The sequence below is a fragment of the Lingula anatina genome, chromosome 9, assembly GCF_051362555.1.
Source record: "Lingula anatina isolate TDL-2025a chromosome 9, LinAna3.0, whole genome shotgun sequence".
Lineage (NCBI taxonomy): Eukaryota > Metazoa > Brachiopoda > Lingulata > Lingulida > Lingulidae > Lingula > Lingula anatina.
Window position 1 is genome coordinate 19,101,780 of NC_141775.1, and position 20,522 is coordinate 19,122,301.

Below are 20,522 nucleotides of genomic sequence, written 5' to 3' on the forward strand. Positions count from 1 at the left end.
TTCATTTTTCGGCTTTCCAGTATTTATTTTTGTGGATAGACTATCACTGTATCAGTGATGTGACTAACTGCTGAATCAACAGTTGTCACAGTTTAATCCTATATTTTTTCTCGTCAGACTATCACTTCGGTGATGTCGTTAGCATTAACGTCAGTCTGATCGAGGCTGGAAGCCATTGTTATTGAAAAATATTTTTACATGTTTAAACATGTATTGCTATTACTGGGAAAAAACTTTACCTTTTTTCGGCTCTTTTTAATAAAAGTGGGGGGAATGTTGTGATCGAAGTTTTTTCCTTCCTCCACCTGGTCTGCTCTTCATGTGCCAAGATAGGCCACCTCAGGTGAGTGAGCTAGGCCAGGTGGGGACAGCACGCCCCCTGCAGGAGATCGTCACTATTGTGACATCACAACTGTCACAGATCATTGTCTAATATTCTGCACTCCGTACCGGACGTGTCTAGATTGACGATCCATCTACAATTCTATCAAAGAGCATAACAATAGACAGCGATCACTCACCAATTCAGTAAGTAGACACAGTGAATACTTTAATAACATCACAGGGTGACAGATGTGTCCAAGTGTACTCCACCAGAGGTCAGCAGGTGACAACCATGGGTCAGGGTCTACTGGAGTTACCACTGGGTATTACACTGAACAGACAAGGTCATGTGATGGTTTGTGACAGTGTAAAGAAGTCCATCTTCACATTCCATGCAGACAGTGGACAGCTCCTGAACACTATTCCACTCAGTATGTGTAGAGACCCAGCGTACATCACAGTGAACAGTGTGAATGATAACATTGTGATATCAGACATGGGGGGACACTGTGTACATGTGCTGTCACCTACTGGTGATCATCTGTACAAGTATGACGGCAGCAGAGAAGGCAGTAAACTGAGTTTACCACAAGGAGTGTGCACAGACAGCTATGGTCACATCTTCATTGCTGACTGGGATAACGACAGGATAGTGGCACTGAGTCCACAGGGACAGTTTATCAGATACATTGTCACTGAGGATGATGGGTTGCGGCGTCCCAGTGCAGTAGTCATCAACCCTGCTACTGGTCAGCTGGTGGTGGGAGAGTGGTGGGGCAATGTTAAGACATTCCAGTACATTGAACTGAAACAAGGTGAGTAGTTCATGTATTAACTGTGGATAAATATGTTTATTATGTAAAAATTTTGAAAGTTAATTAGTCTTACAATGTTTTTATCCATTAATATGTTTGCCTTTATTTCAATAAAAAACTTTTTAAGCATATTTATATAAATTCAGTAAGCACACAGCTGTGCTTTAGTAAAAATGTATGTAGAGTGGAGACATTTTCTATAGATAATACTTTACTGTTACTGACCAATTTCCATGAACCCATTAGTGATTAGGATTTTGAATAATGATGAAGAACTCTTTTTAATGGACTTTATAGTGTGCTTTATTTGTATTTTTATTAAGTCACATGAAAAACATCTTACATTGTTTAATCCCTGAACTTCTTGTCCATTTGTCAGTGAAGAACAACTCAAATCTCACAACAGAACAGTCCAATTCTTCATATTCTTCATCTTGTAGCTCTTCATGAAAGCTTAGATATACCTAAATTCTCAAATGTACTTTGTCAAGTTTCTTGATGTCTTACCACTTCTAGATTCAAAGACATTTCATCACCAGTTTGTTGTTAACACACACAAATAAATTAAATGTTGAAGTACTTTGGATGATACCTTATTTTCCTGACTTTGTAGATTGTTGTTTGCAAATAAAACTAGCAGACGACCATTTTTCATGAAATGGAACTACTTTTTACAGGAAGTAGTGTATTCATACACAACAGTGACCTTGGGTTTGGAATACAAAAAAATAGTACATGCATTCATACTGTCACAGCATGCAAATTATAATGAAATATACAAAACTAAACATTTTTATGTAACACAAGTTAAATGCATTTTTATTTATTAAAATAATTTATTTATATTATTATTATTATTATTATTATTATTATTATTATTATTATACTGGATAAAAACATTGATGAAATGGTTTTGACCACCTTTTTGGACTTTTTAAACTTCATGCTGATGGACCCACATATTTATGTCAAAGTCCCGGACCAAATCTAGTCCCATGAATAAAAAGCCCAGACCCCATGTTTATTACGCCCTGGCTGGGCCCATTCTTAATGGTGTTTGTTTTGTTAACAGCATAGTGGGCAAGTTAATTGACCAAGTTAATTGGCCAAGCTGCCAGTTTGTTTGTATGGCATGTGCAGGGGATGTTTTATAGAATAATAAAATCAGACAGAATATGCTGTGATTCCTAAATAAAATAGATGGGGGGGGGGGGGGGGGGGGGGGGGGGTAGTAGACACCAAGGGGCTCATGATTATAAATACCATATAGCATTAATAATGATGGTTACATCCCAGATATTTTGCTCCTATGAACAGTGTCTTTGATATCAGTCTATCGGCAATCTCCAATCATAAATTGTTAATTTATCAGACACTTGTAACATTAACCACATTTAATTGTTCACCCTGATTGTGAAACAGCCTTTTGCTCCAGATGTACTTAGTCTTCTCCAAATTAAAAAAAAAAAATATGGATGTTGATAAAATTTATTCTGAACAGTCTATAAGCCAGACAGATTCAGTACAATGGCATATGTATTTGTAGGTTGATAAGTTATTAAATAAAGAAAAAAAAACTTCATGTAATAATCATAATAGTGATACATAATACATGTATGATGATACATTTCACCACATTATGATGCAAACACCATCAAATGGAAACAAAAATAAACTTGTTATTAAACCAACTGAACAAATATTTGTGCCAAGCAGATATTTAGCATTGTACAATGTACATGTATTTCAGGAACTGCTCAGAATTATGCTGATTGCCATTTCAATTCTAAATTAAACAAACATCAACGTTGCCTACAAAACTGATACAACTGCACCAAATATCTCTTGCTATATGAAATACTTGTTGAAATGATGTTTTCAATAGAACTTATATTTTGTTTCATTTTTTTATTTAATCATGAGAAAAACATTCTAAAATGTTTAATCCCATTTCTTAGTATTATCATTATGCTTCACATATATATCAAGGCTGTTGCAATGTTTTTTTATGTACAGACACAGATGTGTCTGTACATATAGCCATCATCTGCGTCTGTCGTCGTCGTCGCCGTCGTCGCCGTCGCCGTCGCCGTGCACTTTTACCAATAACACGATAAGTGGAAAACCATTTTGCCTTTTGATTTGAAACTTGCAGAACTGATGAATATTCATAATACGCAGGTCAAGTTCGAAAATCAGCATGATCGGGTCACTCTTAGGGAATTTATGCTGTTTTTTCACTTTTTTCAACATATATGCAGCACCGATAACACAATAAGTGGAAAACCATTTTACCCTTTGGCTTGAAACTTACAGAACTGATGAATATTCATAATATGCAGGTCAAGTTCGAAAATCGGCATGATTGGGCCATTTTTAGGGAATTTATGCTGTTTTTTCACTTTTTCAGCATATATGCAGCACCGATAACACAGTAAGTGGAAAACCATTTTACCTTTTGGCTTGAAACTTACAGAACTGATGAAAATTCTTAATACGCAGGTCAAGTTCGAAAATCAGCATGATTGGGCCATTTTTAGGGAATTTATGCTGTTTTTTCACTTTTTTCAGCATATATGCAGCACCGATAACACGATAAGTGGAAAACCATTTTACCTTTTGGCTTGAAACTTACAGAACTGATGAATATTCATAATACGCAGGTCAAGATCGAAAAACAGCATGATTGGGTCATTTTTAGGGAATTTATGCTGTTTTTTCACTTTTTTCAGCATATATGCAGCACCGATAACACGATAAGTGGAAAACCATTTTACCTTTTGGCTTGAAACTTACAGAACTGATGAATATTAATAATACGCAGGTCAAGTTTGAAAATCAGCTTTATCGGGTCATTTTTATGGAAGTTATGCTATTTTTTCATTTTTTTAGCATATATGCAACATTGATACACGATAAGTGAAAAACTGTTTTACCTTTTGGCTTGAAACTTACAGAACTGATGAATATTCATATTACATATGCAAAGTTTGAAAATCAGCGTGATCGGACCAATTTTATGGAAGTTATGCTGTTTTTTTCACTTTTTTCAGCATGTATGCAATACCGCTAACGCATTTCAAGAAAAATCAATTGGCCAATTGTCTTGAAATTTACAGGGGAGATCAGTCTTACTGAAATACAGATGGAGTTTGAAAATGGTTCAGTTTTGGTGAAGTTATGCCTTTTTTTGTATATAAGTGTTTTTTTTTTTTTCCTTTGATTTAATTCTTAGGCATGTTAAGAATCTCCTCTGTGAACTAATTAAATATGTAAAGGTGTTCTTTTGACATTTTCTGCATCTTAACAATATTGTTAGTTGATTATATAAAAAAGATGGTTAACCTGTTATTGTGTATTATATAACAAAGTGTCAAAAATGGAAATAATAATAAACTCATATCTTTACAGTTTGTCAGATTCAATCATTCACCATGTTCAGAATCTCAGAATGGAGCAAAATGGCAATTTAAAATTGTTCTATTGATATTTTTCCTATGACAGCAATTTTCTTAGTTGTTCATTTAAAAATGACAGTAAATTGATTATTTTGTTATATGAAAAAAAGATGTTGAAAATGGAAAGAAAATCAATTCAATACAGTTATCTTTTGTTTACATTTTAGCATTTTGAAAGTGTGACTCTGAACTTCCATGGCCTTGAGGACATTTCCATGTCACATTTTCTGTAAATCCATGATACTTTTATTTTATTATTAAAAATTAATGGTCATTATATTATATTGCATAAAAGTTGAAGAAAACCCTAATTTTGGAAATGGCTGCCGGAATGACCACTAAGGAAAAACCATGTTACTCATGATACTCAAACTTACTGAAAAGTTTCGTAAATCAGTGTGATTGTTTTCCGTTTTGGAAGCAATGTAGCTCTATAGAGTGCTATATGGGGCTACTGTGTATGGATGGTGGTAATTGCCCCTTGGGATAGTCACAAGCTAAATTCAGAGCTATAAAATCATTTGCCTAATTGATTTCCAAGTGCCCATTAAATAAGATTACATAAAACACACGCTGAGACTTCCCAGTAAAGTCCCATAGGTTAAGCTCTCTTAACTGTGTCACATAATTAGGAATCTATGATAATTATGCAGGTAAATGTTGTTTAATATTGCAAATAAGTTAAAGCAATAATAACTCTTCCTTTGAGATTCAAAATTCCGCATGAAATACATTGTAAACAACGCATGGAAATATATTCTATTGTATTTTACCACTAAAACGGCCGTTATTGTAGTAAAACTAAAATCTGTGCTTGTCAATAGGGCTTTCGAAGCTTGCATCAAGGCATTCGTTGCTAATGACGTAATGGTGTCACGCGGATTCTCGCGTTCATTCGAGACCAAAATAACATATGGCGCCAAACGCATTAATGCGGACGCAGACGTAAGTTGCGAGTTTTTGTACAGTGCGTCGGATAACAAAAAGCCCAGAACGGCACACATTGTGGATATTATGTATTTTTAACAAAAAGACGAATATATCTCATGAATCTTATATAGTGTTGTTGTTGTCTGCTTTTCCCGCGGTTTTAAGTAGGTCAACAGTGACTATGCGATGTCAGAGAGAGCTCCGTCAGTTAAAATCTCTTAAGAGATTTTAACAAAAAACCGTACGTTTAGGAAAAAAACCCTGGATTAACTTTGAATGCAGGAATGGGGTCGCTGACCATTGGTAAGTACGGGAAAATTGCCGTTTACTCCAGGAAAATCCAATTTTTGGCCAAAATGAAGAGTTATTATGACTTTAACAAAACAAAACAAAAAAATAGATGAATAACAGTGTCTTATTATCCTCAAACACATTGGGGTTATTCATATCATGTTATTACAGCAAGATTAAAAGTTTGAATAGTAGCTTTAATGGGATATTTTTGTGTTTTCTTTTTAATTTTTTTTTTCAAACACTGGCATTTTCAGCTCCCATCCACCTGAAGCTCTTCACATTTTCTGTATTTCCACATAAGCAGTTGCATTGGTTTTTATGTCTTTAAACATTATGTAATATTATTTTATGCACTGTCATCATTATTTAGATATTGGGATTTTCATTATGTGAATTTGGTCCTGAAACTGTAATCTTATTGCAGGGGTGGATTGAGGCCATCTTCTGGGTCTTTCAGATTTTAAAGTTCACATTGATGGGCATCTCTTTTTTCTGTTGGAAGACCATCAAAAATGTAGGATGGATCAACAAAGATAATTTGGAATACTGTCAGAAAATATCTCTGGATCAGCTCCTGTTATTGACGATGTCACCTGTTGTGCATGATTAAATTTCAGCGTTGATTGACAGTGCTATTGTAGGCATCAAAATTGACAAAATGAACCATTTTCTGCATTTTTATTTTGTGTTTTTGTCTGTACATTTGACAGCTTTGCTGCCTTGTTTACTTTTTTCAGCATATATGCACCACCGATAACACGATAAGTGGAAAACCATTTTACCTTTTCCCTTGAAACTTACAAAACTGATGAATATTCATAATACGCAGGTCAAGTTCGAAAATCAGCATGATCGGGTCATTTTTAGGGAATTTATGCTGTTTTTTCACTTTTTTCAGCATATATGCAACCCCGATAACACCATAAGTGGAAAACCATTCTACCTTTTGGCTTGAAACTTACAAAACTAATGAATATTCATAATGCACAGGTCAAGTTCAAAAATCAGCATGATTGGGTCATTTTTAGGGAATTTATGCGTTTTTTTTCACTTTTTTCAGCATATATGCAGCACCGATAACACCATAAGTGGAAAACCATTCTACCTTTTGGCTTGAAACTTACAAAACTGATGAATATTCATAATACGCAAGTCAAGTTCAAAAATCAGCATGATTCGATTATTGTTAGGGAATTTATGCTGTTTTTTCACTTCTTTCAGCATATATGCAGCACTGATAACACAATAAGTGGAAAACTGTTTTTTCATTTGGCTTGAAACTTACAGAACTAATGAATATTCATAATACGCAGGTCAAGTTTGAAAATCAGCAAGATCGGGCAATTTTTATGGAAGTTATCCTGTTTTTTTTTTTTTTTTTTTTTTTCAATTTTTTCAGCACTTTTATAACACCAATAACATGATAAGTGTAAAAATGTTTTTCCTTTTGGAGTGAAATTTACAGAACTGGTGAATATTTATAATACGCAGGTCAAGTTTGAAAATTGGCATGATTGGACTAATTTTACAAAAGTAATGCTGTTTTTTTCCCTTTATTCAGCATACATGCAACACTGATAATGCATTTTAAGGAAAACCAATCAGCCTTTTGTCTTACAACTCACAGGAGTGATCAATCTGACCAGTATACAGATCAAGTTTGTAAATAAGCTTGATCAGTTAAGTTTTGATGAAGTTATTAGCCTTTTTGTATATAAGTGGTTTTTCTTCAGATTTAATTCTTAAGCATGTTAACAGTCTCATTACGGAACTAATTGGATATGTAAAAGTGTTGTTTTAACATTTTCTGCTTCTTAACAATATTGTTAGTTGATTATATAAAAATGACGGTAAACCTATTATCGTGCATTGTGTAATAAAGTATCAAAAATGGAAAGGAACTCATCATTGCAGTTCGTCAGATTCAATCATTCACTATGTTCAGAATCTCCAAATGGAGCTAATTGGACATTATAAATTGTTCTATTGATATTTTTCCTATGTCAACAATTTTCCTAGTTGATCATTTAAAAATGACAGTTAATTGATTATGGTTTTATGTAAAAAAGGTGTTGAAAATGGAAAGAAAATCATTTCAGTACAGTTATCTCTTGTTAACATTTTGGCATTTTGAAAGTGTGACCCTAACTTCCATGTCCTTGGAGACCTTTCCATATCACATTTTCTGAATATCCATGATACTTTTATTTTTTTATAAAAAAATTGATGGTCATTATGTTGTTAAGTATTATGTTATATTGCATGAAAGTTAAAGAAAACCCTATTTTGGACACTGCTGCCAGGATAGCGATTAAAGGAAAACCATGTTACTTATGATAATCAACCTTACTAAAAAGACTGAAGTGCAGCTTGTGTTTGAAAACCATCGTAATTGTTTTCTGTTTTGAAAGCAATGCAGTACAGTGCTATTTGGTGCAATAAATGTATATGGATAGTAGGCAGTTAATTCAGGGTTATAAAATAATTTGCTTAATTAATTTTTAAGTGGGCATTAAATGAGATTACAATGAAATCTCAATGTGTGTTTATGTAAAGTCCCATCGGTTTAGCTTTCTTAACTGTGTCACATAATTAGGAATCGATGATTATTATGCAGGTAAATGTTATTTAATATGGAAAATAAGTTTACAAAAAAAATTTTGTGTAACGCTTACATTAATGCTAAAGATGAATAACAGTGCCTTATTATTCTCAAACTCAATAGGGTTATTCATATCATTTTAGTAATTGTACAGCTAGATTAAAAGTTTGAAAAGCAGCTTTATTGGTATTTTTTGTTATGTTTTATTTTACATTTTCTTTTAATTTTTTATGCTGTTTTTTCACTTTTTTCAACATATATGCAACATTAATAACACAATATAAGAAAAACAGCTTAGCCAATTGTCATTATATTCACAGGAGTGGTCAATCTTACAAAAATGCAGGTTGAGTTCGAAAATCAGCGTTATCGGGCCATTATTTTAGAAGTTGTACTTTTTTTTCAAATTTCCTCAGATTCAATTCTTAGGCATGTTAACAGTCTCATTATTGAACTAATAAGATACGTAAAAGTGTTTGTTTGATATTTCCTGCATCTTTACAACATTGTTAGTTGATTATGTAAAATTGATGGTAAACTTGTTATCATGTATTGTAATCAAGTGTCCAAAACGGAAATAAACTCATATCATTGCAGTTTGTCAGATTCAATCATCCACATCTGCCATGATGACCATGATGGGAAAACCGTGTTACTTAAGATTGTCAAACTTTCAAAAAAGAAACACAGGACTAAAATGCAGCCCGAGTTGGAAAAGCAGTCTAATAGGCTTCTTTTTCTGGAAGTTATACATTTTAGTGAAATATTCATTATCTTTTTGGCATATTCATTGTGGGACTCGGAGCTCCCATGGACATGAAGCCGGATGGTAATCAAATTTTCTACATGTTCATGCTATTTATAGTCAATAATCAAAAATTGGTGATAATTATTCTATAATTTATTAGTACCACCAGCGTGTACGCTGGCGGTACTCATGGATTTAGTCTCGACCCGTCTCGTACGGCTCCGTAAGCTCCGCCGGCTCCGTTGGCTCCGCAGGGTGTCGTGGGATACAAGTCACCGTTACCGCTTCTCCTCCTAGACCGCAATGACCTGTGCCCCCATCTCTTGGATTTAGGTCACATATAATCTCAACTTGAACCCCCTGGTATTTTTGTCTCAGTCAGTGCTTTGGCCTGGGCGTGACGCTCGTTGAAACGCACCCTTGTCAAAATTTTGGAAAATTCAATGCTAAATATCTCCCAAACCGAAGGAAATATGGGAAAAATTACTACAGAAGTCTGACCGAAAGTCATATGTGGAGATTCCAAATATGCCCTGAGATTTGATTTTTGACCTTTATTTCAAGGTCAAACGGGCCAAAATTTTCTAAACATGGGACTTTTCTGCAAAAAAATATTTGTTTGTACCAATTTTCAGAAACTACACAGACCTAAGCTCTCATATTATGGCAAGGGGTTACAATCAGGGACTCCTTTCATCTTTGAGAGTTTGGGGTCAATAGGTGCATTTTCATGGGAGAAGCGGCCATTAGATATGAGACTGAAAACTCTCTCAAATTCTGGAACCGTAAATGCCAGAGACCTTTTGAATTTTGCAATTTTTAGGACTTGTCAAGCACAATACTGGAGGTGGTGTCAATGTTTTTGTTTTCGATACGGTTTAGGCGTTGCGCTATATAAAAAAGTACAACGCAATATTCAGTGGTAAAAATAAAATGTGAATTACTCCAAAATTAGCAGAGATATGCCCATAGTTCCTATTGAACTTGAACTGGAAGTCATATACTGACAATCTAACTGTGACCTTGAAATTGACCTGTGACCTACTTTTCATTATGAACTGCACTTTGCAATTTTTCTGATCTTCATATCTCCAAAACTGGCAAAGATACGACCATAGTTACTATTGAACTTGATTAGGAAGTCATATACTTGCAATCTAACTGTGACCCTGAAATTGACCTTTGACCTAATTTCCACCATGAACTAAACTTTGCAAATTTTCTATCCTTTATATCTCCAAAACTGGCAGAGATACATCCAAAGTTACTGTTGAACTTGAATAGGAAGTCATATAGTGGCAATCTAACTATGGCCTTGAAATTGAGCTTTGACCTACTTTTTATGATGAACTGCACCTTGCATGTTTTCTGGCATTTATATCTCCAAAATTGGCAAAGAAATTCCCATGGTTACTATTGACCTTGAATAGGAAGTCATATACTCTGACCTTGAAATTGACCTTTGACCTACTTTTTCACCTGGAACTTAACTTTGCATATTTTCTTGCCCCTTATATCTTCAAAACTAGCAGAGATATGCCCATAGTGTTGCCCAAGGTTTACTCTTTTGTCAGCATACTACAGATGCAACAATGATAACACATTTCAAGGAAAACCAATAGGTCTATTGTCTAGAAAATCACAGGAGTGATCAGTGTTAGGAAAATACAGGTCAATTCCAAAATCTGCATGATTGGACCATTATAGTTATGTTTTTTTTTTTTTTTCATTTTTTTTACATATTTTGAGAACTCTTGTTGATTGCATTTTATAGAGCTTGTTAAGCACAAGACTGGAGGTGGTGTCCCTTTTTTTTTTTGGTTTTCCATACGAATGCGCTTACTCCAGCTGGTGGTACAATATCCGGAGGCGGTATCGCCTCTCTGATCCTCTAGTTATGTAATGTTACATCAAAATTGACAATAATCTTTTTGCACTGCTACTGCAAACATTACGAAAAGAAAACTGTGTTATTTATTATTATATTTAACTTAAGAGTATGATTTTTAGGATTGGCATGCAGTTCAAATTAGAAAGCCAGGTCAATTTGGTTATCATTTATTATTGAATTTAATGCAATTTTGTGTGAAATTTCATTTTGCTCATTCTGGCACTTTCTAAGTATAAACTTGAACTCTGATGGGCCTGAAGCCTTATGCTTTTACTTTCGTCGGTGTTACCTGTTGTGCAAAATTAAAATTTGATGTTGACTGTGCAGTTAAACATAATGTATTATTGCATCAGAAGTGGTGGTCTCCTATTTTGTGCATATTGTTTTGTGCTCTTCTTAAGTTGTGACTTATGGGCCTGAAAGACCTTTGAGAGGGTCAGTCTATAAATTTCCCTTGGGTATCACTTCGCTAATTTCAGTTATAAAGTAATTTGCCTATTTGATAGGCTACATAAAGCACACTTGTGATTTGAGATTACATAAAGCACACTTGTTGATATTTCCCTGTAAACTCCCATAGGTTAAGCTCTCTGTTAGATTAATAATAAGGAAGCAGTGATAATTATGCAGGTAAATTTTGTTTAATATTGCAAATAAGTTTTTAATATATATATATATATATATATATATATATATATATATATATATATATATATATATATATATATATATATATATATCAAACTGAAAGATTAAAAGTTTGAATAGCAGCTTCATTGGAATTATATTTACCTCTGCCAAGGAGGTTATATTTTCACCCCTGTTTGTCATCAACATAACTCAAAAAGTTATGGACCGATTTTGCTGAAATTTTCAGGAACTGTCAGAAGTGGGCCAAAGAGGACAAAAATCAATAATAATCAACAATTGCTACCTTGGCAGAGGTCTGCACTCCTGGAGTGCTTTTCTAGTTTTGTTATGTTTTCCTTTATAATTTTTTCTCAAATACTTGCATTTGTGACTTTTAACTCTCATCCGCCTGAGACTCTGACATTTCTGTATTTCCACATAAGCAGTTGTATTGTTTTTTATGTCTTTAAACATTATGTTACTTATGTAATATTTTTTTATGCACTGTCATCATTTTTCAAATATTTAGACTTTCATCATGTGAATTTGAACTCTCATGGTCCTGAAACTGTAATCTTATTGAAAGGGTAGATTGAGACCATCTTCTGGGACTTCCGGAAGACAGTCAGGTTATTAAGTTTATATTGCCTGGTATCTATTTTTTCTTCTGTTGGAAGACCATCAAAATGGAGGATGGATCAAAATAGATACTTTGGAATACTGTCAGAGAATATCTCTGGGTCCGCTCATGTTATTGACCATGTTACCTGACAAAATGACCTTTTTTGCATCTTTATTTTCTGTTTTTTGTCTGTACATTTGACAGCTTTGCTGCCTTGTTTTAACTAGTAAGCAAAATCTCTTATACTGCTGCAGCACATCATCTACTAGCTATAATTTTTACATCTGATGGTTTTTAGAAGTTACTGTCCCTGTGATTCATCAGCTAATATTGTTTTTTTTTTTTTTTTATAAATCATATTGTGTAATATTATTCTGTGTTGTTGTTAAAGGGATAACTCATAAAAATATAACAAATTATGTTTTACCACTAAAATGGCAGTCAACACATTTATTAGTACCACCAGCCTGTAAGCTGTTGGTACTCCTAATTTTATTCCCGCCCCGTCTCATACAGCTCCACTAGATCCGCATTCTGGAGCCGGATACAAGTCACCATTCTCCTCCTAGACCCCAAGGACCCATGTCCTCATCTCTTGGATTTAGGTCACATATTATCTCAATTTGAACCCTTTTTTTGGCTCAGTTGGTGCATTATCCTGGGCATGACGTTCGTTGAAACGCACCCTTGTCAAAATTTTTGAAAATTCGATGCCAAATATCTCTCAAACCAAAGGAATTATCGGAAAAATTACTATAGAATTTTGACCGAAAGTCATATTTGAAGATTCCAGATATGCCCTTGGATTTGACAGTTGACCTTTATCTCAAGGTCAAACAGGCCAAAATCTCCTAAAAATGGGGATTAAAAAAAAATATGTTTGTGCCAACTTTTAGAAACTACACCGACCTAAGTGGGGGGATTACAATTTGGGACTTCATCTTTGGGAGTTTGGGGTCAATCGGTGCATTTTCACTGGAGAGGCAGCCGTTAGATGCCAAAGCTGAAAACTCTCTATTAAACCAGGGGCCGGTTTCACAAAGCAGTAGTTAGTTAGAACAACTAACTACTGAACTACCTCGCTAACGAGCAAACTTAGCGATTTTCGAGGGGTGTTTCACGAAGCAGTCGTTAACTCATTGCTAAGTTCAGTCATAAAGTTCGGTCGTTAGTTCTCTCGTTACTCACCGTAGTCTCGAAACCGTCTGCCGGAAGTGGAACTCTTGCGTAAAAGTGTCACGAAAGCACAAACTCTCCATTTTTTGGTGGCTGGAAATGCATTAGAACGTCTGCTTTGAGGTCGTCGTAAAGGATCTCCACCACCTTTTTGCCGCTCTTTTTGTCACAGCTAGGCGCAACCTCTCATAACTTGCATCATCGTGTGTATATTCTAATAGATTCTGCCTTTCATGAAAACGTCGTAGTCTACGTTGCCGTCTGGCGGTACGGATAGCAAGAAAAGTAGCCGCCATATTGGATACAAAGACAAACGACAGACAACGGTAACTAAGCAACCTTTTTATTTCACTCATTACGCATGCGTACAATGAAACTCTAGAGTTAGCGACTGGTCTGACCAGTCGTTAAATATCCAAGGCAACAACGAGACAATAACGAGCGAGAGAACTAGCGACTGCTTCGTGAAACGGCACTCTAACTAGCGAGAGGCTAACTACCGATCGCTAACTAACTACTGCTTTGTGAAACCGGCCCCAGAACCCTAAATACAAGAAACCTCTTGTTTTTTGCATTACGTAGAGCTTGTCAAGCTCAATTAATACTGGGGTTGGTATCCATTTTTTTTGTTTGTTTTTGGTATGTAGGTAAGGAGTTGTGCTATACAAAAAAGTACATTTCGATATTCAGTAGTGAAGCAAAATGTGAAATACTCAAAAACTGGCAGAGATACACCCATGGTTACTATTGACCTTGAATAAGAAGTCACATACTGGCAGCCAAACTGTGACCTTGAAATTGACCTTTGACCTACTTTTTCATCTTAAACTAAGTCTTGCAAATTTTTTGCCTCTTTTATCTGCAAAAATGGCAGAGATACACTTATAGTTACTATTGACCTTGAATAGGAAGTCATATACTGGCAATCTTACTCTACGCTGCTTTGTAATCTGGAACATAGTCCATCTTACACGTCAGACTTTGTGTGCAAATCGACTTTGTGATTTATGAAAAATGTCTGTATACTTCACTTTGTTCTTCAGCAGTGATTCAGTATCCAGATTACATACCCTTTTTATCTATCTGTCTATTTTACTCGAAGTTTGTTTTACCCTGATATAAATAACGCACCATAGTATTTTTGGGAATTTCTCAATTCAATTCAAAAATTTAATTAATCTGCGATTTATCGACTTTTGTCATCGTGAAAATGTGAGATTTTATATAACACACTGTTACTCTCAAGCACATATGCAGGCATCCACCTCTCTAGATTTTCTCTTGCTTCCTCTCTGCTATCACTTCACAATAAATATAACGTCTGCAAACATCATCGTTCACCTTATCCATGAGTCCTTTTGTCAATCTGAAGCATAACATTTGTATTACCAGGTGAGTTTAATGAACGGCTTCAACGGTTGTGTGAAAGTGGTAAGATTCCAGTATACCGACAGCGAGTAGCTATTGTTGGACCTTACGGTGTGGGAAAGACTCATCTCGCCAAGCGCCTCATCCATGAGGAATATATCAAAGAAGAAGATGCAAATACAACTGGCGTGAATATATACCGCCATAGGTGTGTTGTCCATAAAGCTGGCCGATCCTGTTGGATCAGAGGAAAAGGTAAGCAGAATATAGGAAAACGTTTGACACATATGGAATATGTTTATAAAGAATACAAAGAACAGAAGATAAGACATTTTCAATTTTACCGCATAATTCACAATAAGGAATTATACATACATGTACGTGTGGGTGTCGAAATGTGTCCTTCCATATCTTAGTATGGTAGACGAGGGGCTGAGTGAAAAAGTACCTAAATAAGTGGTGCCTTTGTATTGTTATCAATCAATTGACATACATGACACTTTACAATCTACTACTATAGCCCATTGATTATTTTTTAACTGCGTACAAACACGATAATTTCATTCTCTGTAAAAACACCATGCTTTATTTTACTCAATATTGAATTAAATTTTTCAACGGTGTAGCCTGATACGTACACTCAGAAAAGGTACATTTAGATGCAATGCTTGATCTAACTGTATGATCCTTCCAACTATTCTCAGATGATCCAAAAGACCAGTTTGCACAAAATATGGCAATTGGAGTACAGAATTCAGATACGTTTTGCCAGCCGGACTTAACAGTATTAGACCAAACGCCACTAGAGGAATCCCTACCAGATTCGGAAGTGAATATTAATAACATGCTGACAAATAGAGGTATTGTACATGATTGTCTCGAATAGTTCATCTTGGTGCAATTTAAACAGATATTTGTACAATGTAGTTATTCTTCTTTTTTGCCAAGAGATTCCACCTTCTATGTTTTTTTTTTTCGTTGGCCATTCCACATATATGTGCCTTGGAGACAGCATCCCAAATTTTATTTTATATGTTTAAATTTTGTAAAGAAATTCCTTTCTAAATTCTTTTATCTTAGCCATGTTTTTGTTTACTTTAAAGTTGAGTCATTTTCTGCTAGAATGGTGTTTGATATTATTCTTCTCTTTATTCTACAGCCGCTCCCCCTGATGACAGTGAATTACCTGCCTCTCCTGACAAAACAGCAGGTAAATAGTGCACATGTAGTAAAACAAGATTCTCGTGTATTCTTAGCTTGCCGATTAGGTATGTGAGTGTCTACATTCTTATTTTCATCAAACTGGGACTTAGAACTCACACGGGCATGAAGCTCAGAGGTAATCAAATTTTCTTAAAGCAATAATAACTCTTCGTTTTGGCCAAAAAATGAATTTTCCTGGAGTCAACAACAATTTTCCCACACTTACCAATAGTTAATGAATCTATTTTTATATTCAAAGTTAGTCCCTGGTTTTTTTTCAAAAAGTTTGGTTTTTAGTTAAAATCTCTTAAGAGATTTTACCACAGTATAGCCATCAATGGAGGTCACCTGATCTGAAGACAAGCTCAGATATCAGAATAATAGCTATAACGGCTGTTTTCATCGTAAAACAGAATATATTATATTTCTATGAGTTATTCACAATGTTTTTATTGTGAAATATAGATTTCATACGAAGAGTTATTGTCCCTTTAATGTCCATGTTTTTAATAGAAGATAATTAAAATTTTGTGGTATTTATACAGTTGACCATTATGTTATATTGCATCAAAAACCTACTTTGTGCACTATCACCATAACGTTATAAAAAGAAAACTGTTACCTATTTTTTTATTTACAAAAATGGTTCTTAGGATTGACAAACAGCTTAAATTAGAAAACCAGCTCTTTTGAATTATTGTTTTAATCGAATTATGCATTTTTTGTGAAATTTCTATTTATCTCATTCTGGTGTGAGCTTGAACTCTCATGGGCCTGAAGCCTTATGCTTTTACTTACATCGTTATATACTATTGTGCATAATTAAATTTTGAGGTTGACTGTGCAGTTAAGCATTGTATTACATTAGAACTGACAGCCTCCTATTTTGTGCATTATTATTTTCTGCTTTTTTAAAATTGTGACTTAGATATTTCATGGGCCTGAATACCTTTGCGAGTCACATTTGGGTGACAAGCCTCTAATCTTCCATTGGGTAACTACTAGCAAAATTCAGAACTATAAGGTCACTTGCCTAAATTAAGTTTCAAGTGGCAATAAAATTAGACATGTTGAGATTCCCTGTAAACTCCCATAGGTTAAGTTCTCTGCCAGATAACAGTGTCCATAATAGGGAAGCAGTGATAATTATGCAGATAAATGTTGTTTAATTTTGCAAATAAGTTTTCAAAAAATTATTTTGTATAATGCCAACATTAATGCTAGTTTGAAAAGCAGCTTTACTGGAATGTTTTGTTTTTAATTTTTTCAAACACTGAGGGTTTCAACTCAATTTTTAACTCCCCTCCACCTGAAGCTCTGCACATTTTCTGTTTTCCCACATAAGCAGTTGTATTGGTATTTATGTATTTCAACATTATGTAACATTATATTATTCTATGCACTGCTTTCATATGTCAAATATTGTGATTTCATTATGTGAATTTGAACTCTCGTGGTCCTGAAACTGTAATCTTATCATAGGGGCAGATTGGGATTGTCCTCAAGGTTTTCAGGAAGACGGTCAGATTTTAAAGTTTACATTGACGGGTATCTATTTTTATGTACAGACACAGATGTGTCTGTACATATTGCCATCACCTGCGTCTGTCGTCGCCGTCGCCGATGGCGATGGCGATGCCGATGGCGATGCCGGCGCCGTGCACTTTCCTTGTAAACACGATAAGTGGAGGGCAGTTTTACTTTTTGGCTTTATATTTACAGAGCTGATGAATATTCATAAAATGCAGGTCAAGTTCGAAAATCAGCATGATCGGGCCATTATTGTAGAAGTTATGCTGTTTTTTCACTTTTCAGCATATTTTTCACATTTCCTCAGATTCAATTCTTAGGCATGTTAACAGTCTCATTATTAAACTAATAAGATACGTAAAAGTTTTTGTTTGACATTTCCTGCATCTTTACAACATTGTTAGTTGATTTTGTAAAAATGATGGTAAACTTGTTATCGTGTATTGTGTAATTAAGTGTCAAAAATGGAAATAAACACATATCATTGCAGTTTGTCAGATTTAATCATCCACTATGTTCAGAATCTCATAATGGAAGAAATTGGACATTTAACACTGCTCTGTTGATATTTTTCCCATCTCATCAATTTTCTTAGTTGATCATATAAAAATGGCAGTAAACTGTTAATTTTGTTATATGTTAAAAATTGTTAAAAACTGAAAAAAAAAAACATTTCAGAACAGTGCTGTCTTGTTTACATTTTGGCATTTCAAGTTGTGACTTTGAAATTCCATGGGCCTGAAGACCTTTGCTAGTCACATTTTCTGAATATCCATGATACTAATATTTTATTATTAAAAATTGATGGTCATCATACTGTTAAACATTATGTAATATTGCATCAAAATTTGAAAAAACCTATTTTGGGCACTGCTCCCATGATGACCATTTAAGAAAAACCATGTCACTTACTGTTCTCAAACAGTACAGTAAATATATATAGATGTGTCTGTACATATTGCCATCACCTGCGTCTGTTGTCCCCGTCATCGCCGTCGCTGGCGCCGTGCACTTTCATTGTAAACACGATAAGTAGAAGGCAGTTTTACTTTTTATGTACAGACACAGATGTGTCTGTACATATTGCCATCACCTGCGTCTGTCGTCGCCGTCGCCGATGCTGATGCCGATGCCGATGCCGTCGCCGTGCACTTTCCTTGTAAACACGATAAGTGGAGGGCAGTTTTACTTTTTGGCTTTATATTTACAGAGCTGATGAATATTCATAAAACGCAGGTCAAGTTCGAAAATCAGCATGATCGGGCCATTGTTGTAGAAGTTATGCTATTTTTTCACTTTTCAGCATATATGCAACACTGTAAACACATTTTAAGGAAAACCGTTAGGCCTGTTGTCATGAAACTCACAGGAGTAATCAATCATACTAAAACAGGTCAAGTTCGAAAAATCAGCATGATCGGGCCATTTTTAGGGGAGTTATGCTTTTTATGTACAGACACAGATGTGTCTGTACATATTGCCATCACCTGCGTCTGTCGTCGCCGATGCCGATGCCGATGCCGATGGCGATGCCGTGCACTTTCCTTGTAAACACGATAAGTGGAAGGCAGTTTTACTTTTTGGCTTTATATTTACAGAGCTGATGAATATTCATAAAACGCAGGTCGAGTTCGAAAATCAGCATGATCGGGCCATTATTGTAGAAGTTATGCTGTTTTTTCACTTTTCAGCATATTTTTCACATTTCCTCAGATTCAATTCTTAGGCATGTTAACAGTCTCATTATTAAACTAATAAGATACGTAAAAGTTTTTGTTTGACATTTCCTGCATCTTTACAACATTGTTAGTTGATTTTGTAAAAATGATGGTAAACTTGTTATCGTGTATTGTGTAATAAAGTGTCAAAAATGGAAATAAACTCATATCATTGCAGTTTCTCAGATTCAATCATTCACTATGTTCAGAATCTCAGAATGGAAGAAATTGGACATTTAACACTGCTTTATTGATATTTTTCCCATCTCATCAATTTTCTTAGTTGATCATATAAAAATGGCAGTAAACTGTTAATTTTGTTTTATGTTAAAAATTGTTAAAAATGGAAAAAAAAAAAAATTCAGAACAGTGCTGTCTTGTTTACATTTTGGCATTTTCAAGTTGTGACTTAGAGGTTCCATGGGCCTGAAGACCTTTGCTAGTCACATTTTCTGAATATCCATGATACTAATATTTTATTATTAAAAATTGACGGTCATTATGCTGTTAAACATTATGTAATATTGCATCAAAATTTGAAAAAAACCTATTTTGGGCACTGCTCCCATGATGACCATTTAAGAAAAACCATGTCACTTACTGTTCTCAAACAGTACAGTAAATATATATATAGATGTGTCTGTACATATTGCCATCACCTGCGTCTGTCGTAGCCGTCATCGCCATCGCCGGTGCCGTGCACTTTCATTGTAAACACGATAAGTGGAAGGCAGTTTTACTTTTGGGCTTTATATTTACAGAGCTGATGAATATTCTTAAAATGCAGGTCAAGTTCGAAAATCAGCATGATCGGGCCATTATTGTAGAAGTTATGCTTTTTTTTCACTTTTCAGCATATATGCAACACTGTAAACACATTCCAAGGAAAACCGATAGGCCTGTTGTCATAAAACTCACAGGAGTAATCTATCTTACTAAAACGCAGGTCAAGTTCGAAAATCGGCATGATCGGGCCACTATTTTAGTAGTTATGCTGTTTTTTCATTTTTCAGCATATATGCAACACTGTAAACACAATATAAGAAAAACAGATAGGCCAATTGTCATTAAACTCACAGGAGTGGTCAATCTTACTAAAACGCAGGTTGAGTTCGAAAATCAGCATAATCGGGCCATTATTTTAGAAGTTATGCTGTTTTTTCACATTTCCTCAGATTAAATTCTTAGGCATGTTAACAGTCTTATTGTTTTT

The 20,522-nt window shown here is 34.8% G+C and overlaps 1 protein-coding gene across 1 annotated transcript; it reads left to right on the forward strand.

Moving 5' to 3' along the window:
- The first annotated feature begins 559 nt into the window (after positions 1-559).
- On the forward strand, positions 560-15,712 carry LOC147760087 (uncharacterized). The gene is made up of 2 exons (XM_086995128.1): positions 560-1,139; positions 14,883-15,712. The coding sequence occupies exons 1-2, from the start codon at positions 617-619 to the stop codon at positions 15,272-15,274; spliced, it is 915 nt and encodes a 304-aa protein (XP_086851254.1). The 5' UTR covers positions 560-616; the 3' UTR covers positions 15,275-15,712.
- The last annotated feature ends 4,810 nt before the right edge of the window (positions 15,713-20,522 follow it).